The sequence below is a fragment of the Gorilla gorilla genome, chromosome 13 (genome assembly GCF_029281585.2).
Source record: "Gorilla gorilla gorilla isolate KB3781 chromosome 13, NHGRI_mGorGor1-v2.1_pri, whole genome shotgun sequence".
Lineage (NCBI taxonomy): Eukaryota > Metazoa > Chordata > Mammalia > Primates > Hominidae > Gorilla > Gorilla gorilla.
This window is the reverse complement of record NC_073237.2, coordinates 132,278,394-132,290,600: the sequence shown is the minus strand read 5'-3', so window position 1 is coordinate 132,290,600 and position 12,207 is coordinate 132,278,394. Positions and strand designations below refer to the sequence as shown.

The 12,207-nt window shown below is 44.3% G+C and overlaps 1 protein-coding gene across 6 annotated transcripts in view; it reads left to right on the top strand.

The window, feature by feature from the left end:
• The window catches only part of CAMSAP1 (calmodulin regulated spectrin associated protein 1), a 98,121-nt gene that overhangs the window by 22,840 nt on the left and 63,074 nt on the right, over nt 1-12,207 (top strand). For 3 of the 6 annotated variants that reach the window (XM_031014413.3, XM_031014412.3, XM_055350108.2), the window contains exons 2-3: nt 1,384-1,646; nt 2,668-2,829. The exons of 2 other annotated variants lie outside the window; for them this stretch is intronic. In XM_031014413.3, the coding sequence (XP_030870273.2) occupies nt 1,384-1,646; nt 2,668-2,829 (425 nt within the window). The remainder of the gene's footprint in view (nt 1-1,383; nt 1,647-2,667; nt 2,830-12,207) is intronic. One more of the 6 variants, XM_055350109.2, reaches the window with a different exon arrangement.

Genomic DNA, 12,207 nt, shown 5'->3' with positions numbered 1-12,207 from the left:
CTCAGATTGTGGGGAAATGACCAGACTCCATGGGACCACAATGAAGTGACTCAGGGCTCAGGAAAATAGTGAAGGAAGCCAGAAGAGATGGCAGCAGAGAGAGAGGGGTGCCGTGGGGATCCATCGCCACAGCTGGTTCTTCCCCTGGGGAAGAGCTTAGGAGAGCTTGGCTCGGAACACAAGACAGGTTTGTTAGTGTCCCCATGAACGTCTCTAGGGTTACCGGTTGTCTGAACGCTAGGAGTCAGTGGGGTTTCTTCATGAGCTGTTCTGTGGAGATGGTAGTCCTTTCTAAACTCTGTGGAGGTGGGAGTGTCTGCACCTCCTAGCAGAGTGTTGGGCACGGGGCACATTAAAGACCTGGGGGTCACGTGTTTCTGAAATGTGTCTGACTGCAGACATCCCTCGTCCTCCGTCTTTAGTGGGACAGCTGTTGACGTCTTGTGAGACAGTGTGAGGGGCATAGTGGCAGGGCTAGAAAAGTGGGTGAGGCCAGCCGTGACACATTCGGTGTCCCGTGTGTATGCTGCTCCTGCGCTGTTTGTGTGGGAGGCGGCGTATGTTGCAGCCGGAAGTATACAGTAGGCTCTCTGGATCAGATTGTGTGGGTTCAGGCTGGTCTCTGCCTCCTGTGGCCTTGAGCACTTACTTTCTCTGTGCCTCAGTTTCTCATTTGTAATGTGCAGATGGTAGTCCTCATTTGAGGGAACTGCAGTCGCAAGATTAAGTAGCGTGGTTCATATCAAGAGTTTGATGCTGCCTGGTCCAAAAATGGATAAAGGCTGATTGCTGCTGCTGCTGTGTCGTCATGGTTACAGTGGCGCCACGCCTGCCTGGCTCCCTCTTCTGTAAAGACCATGGGTGTTCAGCCTCTGTTATCACTTCCGATTTTCATGTCAGAAAGAGGATGCTGGGCTCCCTCCCCGGGCTGATGCTGGCCATGCCCACATGCCGTCTCCGCTGGTGTCACCAGGCACTACATGGTCCTAGCCTGTGCTGGTTTCGCCTCAGCCCCATTAACACCCTCAGGGCTCCCATGTCTACCTTCTTACTGCTGTTAAGTTAGGACAGTCATCCTTCGAGGTCACGGTGGAGGTCACAAAATGATTTCAGTTGTCTGTGTTCACAGAGTAGTCTGAGATGCTACAGTTAGTTGCCTTTGTAAGTACAGAAGACAGTAGAATTATTGAAAAGCCTAGAGCCTTTTCGCGTTGTTAGTTGCTCATTTAATCAATCAATCAATTAATTATTTTTTTGACACTTGGTCTCCCTGTGTTGCCCAGGCTGGAGTACAGTGGCACAGTCATAGTTCACTGCAGCCTTGAACTCCTTCCTTTGGGTCTTGTGTGTGGCACTCACCTGGTCATCCCCTCCCTGTCTTAGATAACATCCCTGAGGACCTCAGAGACCCTTTCTACGTTGACCAGTATGAGCAGGAGCACATTAAGCCGCCTGTTATCAAGCTTCTCCTGTCCAGCGAGCTGTACTGCCGTGTCTGCAGCCTCATCCTGAAAGGGGACCAGGTGGCCGCCTTACAGGGACACCAGTCTGTCATCCAGGCCCTGTCCCGGAAAGGGATCTATGTGATGGAGAGTGATGACACCCCCGTGACAGAGTCCGACCTCAGTCGCGCACCCATAAAAATGGTGAGTGGTCTGCGGTGGCCGCCCCCAGGGGCCATCCTCTGGAGCCGTGGGCTCTCGTGTGGCGCACCTGGTGCATGGATGATGTGAACACGGTGTGCGGCGAGGTGGTGGAGACCCGTGCTTTTGCACACTGGCGTTCCTTAGGAAACTGCATATCTTTTAAAGCACATGACTGTTGTGGAGAATGGGGAAAAGAGAGCTTTCATTGAGCTCTTTTTCTCATTGGGAATGCTCTGTGAATGCTGAGATTGGAGTGAGGCCTGTTAATAAAAATACTTGAGGCAGACTTTTTACAGATGAGAAATGTAATTGTTGCACCCGTTCTGTTAGGTTGTTTCATGCATACTTTGTGCTAAAATAACTCAGTCTGCCTTTTTCTCCCCCAAGTATCCCATCCCCATCTTTCTCTGAAGCCTTGCTACTGGTGTGCCTTTTCCAGAGCGTTCTGGGTCAGGGCCATTCTCGGTGCCTCCTGCACTGCCTTTGTTTGGTTGCTCCCATGGCGTTCCCGGTGAGAATGTGGGTGCCGTGCGGTGGCTGAAGAGAGTGTCACTCCTGTCGTATGAGGAAGCCGCACTAAGGCGTGGTGCAGCTGTAGCAGGTAGAGCTCTGGACTAGGAGTCAGAGCCCTCTGGTGGGCAGTTGGCCTGGGGCAGGTCTCCTGTCTGTCTTCCCACAACCACGACCTGGGAGCTGCTCCGCTTTTCCTGGGAGTCCCACAGGGCTGTTGAGGAAATAAGAAATGACAGTGTGAGACAGTGCACTATGGGCCACAGGGCTGGCCTGCCTGCCTGAGAACAGACTCCTGGTTCCAGACGGTCTTGAGGCTTGACCAGAAATGCCAGGCTTGAAATAGTGATGGTGAGGGGGAGGCAGGTCTCAAATCTGAGTATCGCTTCAGACAGAAAGGGCGAGGGATGAAGAAGTTAGGCCAGAATTCTGAGTATGAGCAGGTTCCCTGCATCAGAACCTGGTAAGAGGGGTGGGTTTGAGGGATTATAGCTGCTGCCTCTGCCCCTAGAGTGCCCACATGGCAATGGTGGATGCCCTGATGATGGCCTACACTGTGGAGATGATCAGCATCGAGAAGGTGGTGGCCAGTGTCAAGCGCTTCTCAACGTTCAGTGCCTCGAAAGAACTTCCGTACGACCTCGAGGATGCCATGGTGTTCTGGATCAACAAGGTGAGTGCCCTGCCTAGATGTGGCATGTGACTCTGCTTCTGTGGCCGGTCTCCTTTTCACTTGAGAGCAGCACACTTTGTCTGTCACGCTGAGACCCAGCCCTTCATTTGGGACCAGTCATATTTTGTGTCCAGAAATGTGTCTGCTGTAGTTAAAAAGAAGCAAAGCAAGCAGGCGTTTCTCCCGCAGGCCAAGAGTAGAGGGTGATGAATTTATATCTGAAAATGCAGCACATGTCGGTACTTTAAGTGCCTTTACATTTTTTTTTTTTTGTTTTGAGACAGGGTCTCACTCTGTACCCCAGGCTGGAGTACAGTGGCACGATCATGGTTTACTGCAGCCTTGACCTCCCAGGCTCCAAGTGATCCTCCTGCCTCAGCCTCCTGAGTAGCTGGGATCACAGGCACGTGCTACTATGCTTGGCTAATTTATTTTTTAATTTTTTTAAATTTTTAGTAGAGAGGGAGTCTCACTGTGTTGCCCAGGCTGGTCTTGAACTCCTGGGCTCAAACAGTCCTCCCTCCTTGACCTCCTGAAGTGCTGGGATTACAGGAATGAGCCACCACACCTGGCCAGTGAATACTTTCTTTTTATTTTCATAGTATGCACCTATATGCAATAAAGGAGTTTATCAAAATGCCTTCAGAAGGCATTTTGATTATTAAGGAAAAAAAATGGCATTTTCCCAAATGCTATTTTCTCCTTTTACATTTAGAAGCTCATAGTGTAATTTTAAATACAATATATGTAAAGAATGTTTACTTTTAGTAGTGTCTAATGATTTATAAGGTTACCTTACCGGAGCCTTTGGTTAGTAAGCATCCTGATATGCAAGAAGGTGTTTAAGTTTGCGCATTAACACAGCAAAGGAATAGAAGGTTGTGTGGCCCCATGTGAGGCTGTATTAGTGCGCCTGAATAAGAGGCTCACGCAGGATGGTTCTGGAGTTACTGATGGTTAGCTTGCACATGCAGAGCCAGGCCGGTGCTCCATCTGCTGGCTCCCTGGAAGGCCCCTCCGTCGCTGTGACAGGCGGGTCTTTGTCAGGAGTTGGCAGACGTTTGTGTTTTGACTTTTTCTAAGACAGTTGCCCTGCTCTTGAGCTGTTTTCCTACCCAAGCTTGGGGTTGGTGAACAAGGTGGATGGGCAGACTCCTTACATTTCCTTATCCTGCGGTGAGGTAGGGACAGAAAGCCACAGGGTTTTGTAGGACTCAGTGGAGCCTCCGGGCCCTAGTTCAGATTTGGGTGCCAGCCAATAGCATCTCTGCCCCACTCTGCCTCTACCCATGAGGACGCCTCTTGGTGGCGAGCGCCATGTCTCACTCATCCCTGGCTCTCACCTGGCAGCGTGCATGTGGGAAGTGCTTGCAAGAATTCTGTGGAAAATGGTGTTCAGGCCTAGTTCACATTTCCAGAGGAGCCTGAGCTTCGGGGACGCTCCTGTAATGCTAGCGGAAGCTTCCTGTGATCAAAAGTCAAATTTTAGCCTTTCTTTAGTATCTTTTATTGATTTTTCCTCTTATTAGAAATGACATAGTTATAGAAAATGTAGAAACTATGGGTGAACAAAAAGAATAAAATGTAAATTACCCATAATCTTATCACCTATGAAAATGGTTAACATTTTGGTAAAAATGTGATAGTTTTTCTTTATTTGTATGTGTTATATAGGCCTACAACACAGTGGGGAGCCTACTGTGCTTTCTGTCGTAAGCGTTTCTGCTTGGTACGGTACTGTGCAGTGAGCTCCTGCTCATTGGCCAGATATCTGATTCCAGCCGTTCCAGTGACTCCCCTGGGGCCCTTCTGCGATCTCAGTGTTGCTGGAGGTCAAGTTGTCTCCTCTCCATCTGTGCAGTAGTCTCTGTCCAGCCACGATGATTTCTCTCAGGCCACGTTCCTGTGAGGGGAATGGTTGTTCATATTTAAGGACTTTTTTTTTGTTTGCTTGTTTTTTTTTGGCCAAATCTGATCCTAAAGATTGTAACATTTTCCTTTCTATTAGTTTGTGTAGGTGTCTTTTCCCATGTCTTCCCATATCTTGGGCATTATTAAAAATTACTTGCCCATTTGAAAGGTGAAAAATAGTGTCTTTTTCTATGGTAAAGACATAGAAAAACTTAATTCTGGGTAAAATTGCAGATTCTGGGTAAGAGCATCTGTCTCTTACCCTCCTTCTCTGGTGAATCACTTGTTTGTTATCTTTGCCCGTATTTTTTTGGGCAGGAGGGTATGTTTCTTTTTCCCCTGCTTGGTCACGTTTCTCATTTGCTGTGCATTTATAAGTGACTTTTCAGGCTGTTGCTGGCCTCTGTGTTTCTGTGGACTTGGCAGATAAATAGAAGGTGGTCTCCTTGTAACCAGAGACATCATTTTCCTTCCATGCTATTCTCGTTTCTACCTCTGTATTTTAAAGAAATACATTGTATTTCCGGCTCCTGACTTCTCATTTGTGGACATGATCTACTGAGGTAGGATTGTGACAAATGGCAATTACAGTGATTACAGTTTCCATGGCCCTCCACTCCCCTCCTCCCATTCCCCTGTGGTTGCATTGACAGCTTTGGACACATTCACAGTCAGACTTGATGTTCCTGTGGTCAGGCGCCCATTTTCACAGCTCATGTTCCTTTCCTTGTATTATGCTTTGTTTTTCCTGGAGTTAATACTTGCTTTAGTTTTCATGACCTTTTCTTTTTTCTCATGCATTATTTACATTTGTATTCAGAGTTTTCCATATTTTACTGTTTTCTTGCCATTTCCATATGGATTTAAGTTCCTTATGTTAGTGGTTTCTCCTTATGTGACTTTCTCCCGGGTGCGAGTCTTCACTGCAGGATGCGATACCGGCTGTATGCTTCCAAAGCACCTTTTGCAGTGTGAATGCCCGGGTGTGTAGGAAGTGCGAGTTCCCCGAGCAAACTCTCTCACCCGCGCTGTGTTCTAGGCCCTCTCCGGTGTGGGTTCTCAGATGCTTCACTGGCTTCGAGCTGTGCCCCAAAGCTTTCACTCTACAGGTGGGGTTTCTCCCCATTGGAAATTGCTGCATGTTTAATAAGCTTGGGGCTGTTGGTACGATTTCCATAAGGGTGAGTTTTTTCTCCAGCATCAATTCTTTGATGCATAAGGTCTGAATTCCCTTTGGGCATAGATACCATGTTTCCAAGATGCCTGCTGTGCGCGGGTGCATTTGAGTGCAGATTTCAGCTTCTCACACCCACACCTGGGTCACTCCTTCCTTGGGTTTGGCTCTGTGTCGTCCTCTGCAGCATCTGTGGGGGAATGGCCACGTTCTGAGTCTCTCCTCCTCTGTGGCATCCCTCTGGGACTCTGTCCTGCCCCTGCCTGCATGGTTGCTGCCCCAGCCACCTGCATGTCTGCCATCCTGGACTTTCCTCCCTTCACCTCTGCTCCAGGCCGCTCACCCACCTCCTCCTGGCCGGGGTCCCTACCTGGGTGCAGGAGCCTCCCTGCCGTCTGAGGAAAGGCTAATGCTGTGCATTTCCGTGGCCATTTCTGAGACAGCTTCTGAAGTAGCCTTCCTCCACCTTTCCTTGGTGATTGTGTAACTAGATGGAAGCGCTTTCCCCAGCTTGAGGGGGTTGCCCAGCTGTCTTGTCTCCTCCAGGCTGAGGAATCTGCTGCCATGCGGGTTCCCCATCCTGTATGTGACCCGGATGACCTCACTCAGGTTTTCCTCCTTCCCGGGTGCTCTGAAGTTTCACCATGAATCACCTTGCAGGGGCTCTTTTTATTTTTTATTGATGCCCAGCCAGTTGTTGTTGTCTCTTTCTCTCTTTTTGTTTTTTTGGAGACAGAGTCTCGTTTTGTGGCCCAGGCTGGAGTGCAGTTGTGTCATTGTGGCTCACTGCAGCCTGACCTCCCAGGCTCAAGCAATTATCCCTCCCCAGCCTCCTGAGTAGCTGGGACTACAGGCATGCACCACCATGCCTGGGTGATTAAAAAAAAGTTTTTTTTATTAGAGATGGGGTCTTGCTATATTGCCCAGGCTAGTTTTGAACTACTGGGCTCAAGCAATTCTCCTGCCTTGGCCTCCCAAAATGGTGGGATTACAGATGTGAGCCACCACTCCTGGCGTGTTTTTTTCTTTTCTTTTCTTTTTTTTTAAGACAGCTCTACTGAGATGTATTTTATATGAAGTCAGTGGATCTTTTTCCTTGAGTTTTGATAAGCAGTCATTTGTTTAGCATTCACCACAATCAAGGTAATGTTTCCATCACCCTAAACAAGCTCTTTCATGGTGCTTTGCAGTTAATCCTCTACCCCAATGCAGGTAACTACTCATCTGCCTTCTTCACGGTGGATTAGTTTTGCTTTTTTTTTTAGGTTTTGATAAAAGTGAAGTTGTGCGGTGTGTGCTCTTCTTGTGTTTGGCTTCTTTCAGTGAACAAAGTGTTTCTGAGATTGATCTATGGCATTGCATTTGTCAGAAGTTCTGTTGGTGCTTGGTAGAGTTCCATCGTGTGCATATACCATGGTTCGTTTATCTGTCCACCTGTTGATGGACACTTGGGTTGTTTCCAGTTTTTGCCTGTTTTGAATAAAGCTACTAGGGACATTTGTGTGCAGATGTATTTTTATTTCTCTCTTTTTTTAGATGTAGTCTCACTCTGCCACCCAGGCTAGAGGGTAGTGACAAGGTCTCGGCTCACTGCAACCTTAGCCTCCTGGGTTCAAGCGATTCTCTTGCCTCAGCCTCCCAAGTAGCTGAGATTACAGGCGCCCGCCACCACACCTGGCTAATTTTTGTATTTTTAGTAGGGCCGGGGTTTCATCATGTTGGCCAGGCTAGTCTTGAACTCCTGACCTCAGATGATCCACCCATCTCAGCCTCCCAAAGTGCTGGGATTACAGGTGTCAGCTACTGTGCCCAGCAATATTTTTATTTCTTTAAGTAAAAATTCAGGAGTAGAATCGCTGGGTCATGTGATAAGTATATATAACTTAAGTATGTGTAAGTTCAGTCTTTAGAATAAACTGCCAAAATGTTTTCCAGTGATTGTACCATTTAGAACTCCTGCTAGCAAGATAGAATTGCGGTTGCGCTGCACTTGTTACAGTCTGTCTTTTCTCTTCAGCCATTTGAGTGGATGTGTAACTGTCTCTCATTGTCGTTTTAATGTTTTCCTAATGGGTTGAAAAAATTGAAAAAATTTTTCAAATATTTTGCCCAATTTTTAACTGGGTTGTCTTACCAAGTTGCAAGAGTTTTTAGAAATGTATGTATTTGGGAATCAAGGGCCTTGTCAGATGTATGTATCATGAAGATCTTCTCCCAGGCCGGCCACCTTTTTGTTTTCTTAACAGTGTCTGTCAAAAAGCAAAGGTTGGCTGGGTGTGGTGGCTCACACCTGTAATCACAGCACTTTGGGAGGCCGAGGTGGGCAGATTGCCTGAGGTCAGGAGTTCAAGACCAGCTTGGCCAAAAGTGGTGAAACCCTGTTTCTACTGAAAATACAAAAATTAGGCGTGATGGCGGGCGCCTGTAATCCCAGCTACTCGGGAGGCTGAGGCAGGAGAATCACTTGAACCAGGGAGATGGAGGTTGCAGTGAGATCATGCCACTGCACTCTAGTCTGGGTGACAGAGCAAGACTATGTTTCAAAAAACAAGCAAAGGCTTTTAAAGTTTTCTTTGTAGCCCAGTTTATCAGTATTTCCTTTTATGGTTTGTCCTTTTGTGTCTTATAGAAGACATCTTTACCTACTCCAAGGTTGTGAGGAGTTTCTCCTGTGTTTTCTTCTAGAAGTTTTTTTGTTTTAGCTCTTACATTTGCCTCTGTGACCCACTTTGAGTTCATTTTTATGAATGATATGAGGGAAGGATTGAGGTTCATTTTTTTCTTCATATAGATAGCAGTTCTGAAACCATTTATGGAAGAGATTTTCCTTTCCGTATTGAATTACTTTGACATCTTTGTTGACAATCAATAAACCACATATATGTGAGTCTGTTTCTGGATTCTATTCGGTTCCACTGATCTTTGTGTCTGGTTTATAGGAATACTTGAAATTGGACAATGTTAAGTCTTCCAGCCATATCCTTTGTGTTAAAAAATAATTGTTTTCGGCTGGGCGTGGTGGCTCATGCCTGTAATCTCAGCACTTTGGGAGGCTGAGGCAGGTGGGTCACTTGAGGTCAGGAGTTCGAGACCAGCCTGCCTAACATGGTGAAACCTCATCTCTACTTAAAATACAAAAAACTAGCCAGGCATGGTGGCACATGCCTGTAATCCCAGCTGCTCGGGAGGCTGAGACAGGAGAATCGCTTGAACCTGGGAAGCAGAGGTTGCAGTGAGCTGAGATCATGCCACTGCACTCCAGCCTGGGCGACAAGAGTAAAACTCCGTGTCAAAAAAAAAAAAAAATTGTTTTCACTATTCTAGGTCCTTTGCATGCCTACCCTTAATTTTAGAATCAGCTTGTCAGCTTCTATAAGAATACTTGCTGGGATTTTGATTGGGAATGCATTGAAGCTAGATGAATTTCGGGAGAATTGATGTGTTATTAATATTGCATATTCCAGCCCACAGACATGCTTATATCTCTCCATTCTGTGTAGACTTAACAGCTTCACAGCTTCTCTCAGCCATGTTTTATGGTTTTTCAGGGTAACATTTTGTATATAGTCTAACTTTATTCTGTATCTTTGGTGTTTTGGATTCTATTATAAATGGTGTTCTCCTAATTTCATTTTCCAGTTGTTTGTTACTAGTCTGTAGAAACTTAATTAATAATTTGTATATTAACTTTATATTTTGTGACCTTGCTAAACTTATTTATTCTAGTGGCATTGAGAAAATTCCTTAAGATTTTCTACATACAAGATCATGTTGTCTGTGTATAAAGTCATTTGTATTACTATTTAATATGTATGCTCTTTTTTAATTATAAAGGTTTTTTTTTTTTTGCCTTACTGTACTGTTTAGTACCTCAGATAGAATATTGAATAGAATTGGTGAAAGAAGACATTTTTGCTTGTACTTCATCTTAGGGAATAAACATTTACTGTATTAACCATTGAAATGATGAATGTTGGTTGTAATTTTTTTTTCATAGATGCCCTTTATTAGGAGTTCCCTGCCCCTGTGCCCCCCTCCTTTTTTTTGAGACAGGGTCTCACCCTGTGGCCCAGGCTGGAGTACAGGTGGTACGATCATAGCTCATTGTAGCCTCATTCTCCTGGGCTCAAGCAATCCTTCTGCCTCAGCCTGCTGAATAGCTGGGACTACAGCACACAGCACCACGCCTGGCTAATTAAAAAAAAATTTTTGTAGAGGGGATTTTGCCACGTTGCCCAGGCTGATCTTGAAGTCCTGAGCTCAAAGGATCCGCCTGCCTTGGCCTCCGACGCCTGGCCAGGAGTTCCCTTCTATTTTAAGTTTGCTTAGGGTATTTTTTTCATGAATACATATTGAATTTTGTCAGATGCCTTTTCTGTATTTATTGAGATGATTATATGACTTTTCATTTTTAGTCTGTTGATACAATGAATTACATTAATTGATTTTCAGATGTTGAACCAGCCCTTTCATCCCCAGGACAAACACAAATTGGTTGTTTATTATTATTTATTTTATATATTGATGGATTCGATTTGCTAATATATTGTTGATGATTTTTGTGGCAATGTTCTTGGCAGATACTGGTCTCTAGTGTTTTTTCTCGTGATGTATTTCTCTTGTTTTGGTGTTGGGGTAATGTTGGGCTAAAAAAGTGAGTTGGGAAGTGTTAAGGTAGAAGGAAATTAAATATTAAATTCACGGTAAAGCAATCTGGGAGTGGAGTTTTCTTAGACGATTTTAATTATGAATTTAATTTCTTTAATATACATATGATAATAGATTTTCTATTTAGCATTGTGCCAGCTTTGGTAATTTGTGACTTTCAAGGGATTTGTCAGTTTTATTTAAGTAGTTGAATTTATTGGCATGAGGTTTATATTTCTTTATTTTCCTTTTAATATACCTGCGATCTGTAGTGACTGTCCTGTTTGTTTCCTGAGGTTGGCAATTTCTTTCATTTTTCTTTACCTTGATTAGTCCGATTTATCAACTTTATTAATCTTCTAAAAAATCTGCTTTTAGTTTTTGTTTTCTCTATTTAATACTTAATTTCCTTTTACCTTTATTATTATTTTGTATTTTGGGTTTAATTTGTTCTCCTTGTCTAGTTTTTTAAGGGGGGAGTTAGTTATTGAAGGCTTTTTTCATTTTGAAGGCAGGTATTTAAAGCTGTCGATTCCTCTCTAAGCGGCACTTCAGCCGTGCATTATATATTTTTATAGGCCATGTCTTTCATCATTCTCTTTAAAATATTTTGTTTCCCTTGTGGATTCTTGTTTTCTCACTGGGTTATCTAGAAGTCAGATGTTTAATTTCCAGATACTTAAAGAGAGGTTCTAGATAGCTTTTTGTGTTGTGGTTTCTGGTTTAATTCTGTTATCAGGGAACATACTCTGTGATTTTCATCCTTTTAAGTTTATTGGGACTTAGGGTCCGTGACATGCCTTACCTTGCAGAATGTTTAATATGCATTTGAAAAGAATATTCTGCTGTTTGAAGGTAGAGTGTCTTCAGTGTCAGTTCAGATTGGTTGTTGGTGGTGTTTGTGTCTCCTTTACCGTTTTCCTGTCTTTGGTCCTATTACTAGGTTAATCCGAGAGGAGGGGTGGAAGGTCCTGAGCTGTGCACTTGTAACCCGCCGTTTGGTTCTGTCAGTTTTTACTTTGTGTATTTTCAAAGTCTGTTATGTTTACACATATTCAAGTTTTTGATATTAGTTGATGAATTAACCCTTTTGTCATTATGAGATGTTGCTTTTCATCACTGGTGGTAATCCTTGTCCCAGAAGTCTACTTCATTTAATGTGGATGTGGATTCAAGAGTGCTTGTGAATAGTGGCTGCACGGTGTATGTTTCATTCCTTTAACTTTTAACCTCTTGTTGTCTTTCTCTTTAAAGTGAATTTTTTGCAGATGCCGTGTAGTTGCTCTTGCTTTTTTATTCATCTGACAATCTCTTGGAGTGTTTAAACCAATTGCATTTAATGTGATTATCCATAAGGCTTGGTTTTACCATCTGGTCTGTTTCTGTTTCTTTTTCTTCCCTCTTTTAAGGGTTATTTTGGATTTTTTTTTTTTTTTTTAGTACTCCCTTTTATCCTCCAGTATTTTGTCGGGGTTGCTTTAGAGTTCCTGTCTGCATCTTTAGACCATCACAGGCTGCCTGCAAGTCAAAGTGATGCCACTGCACAAATAGCAGAAGATGCATCTTTTCCTCGCTGACCTTTGTGTTGTCATTCATTTTACCCCAGCTGTGCTGTTTTGGCTTTCTTTTATCTTTTAAAGTATTTA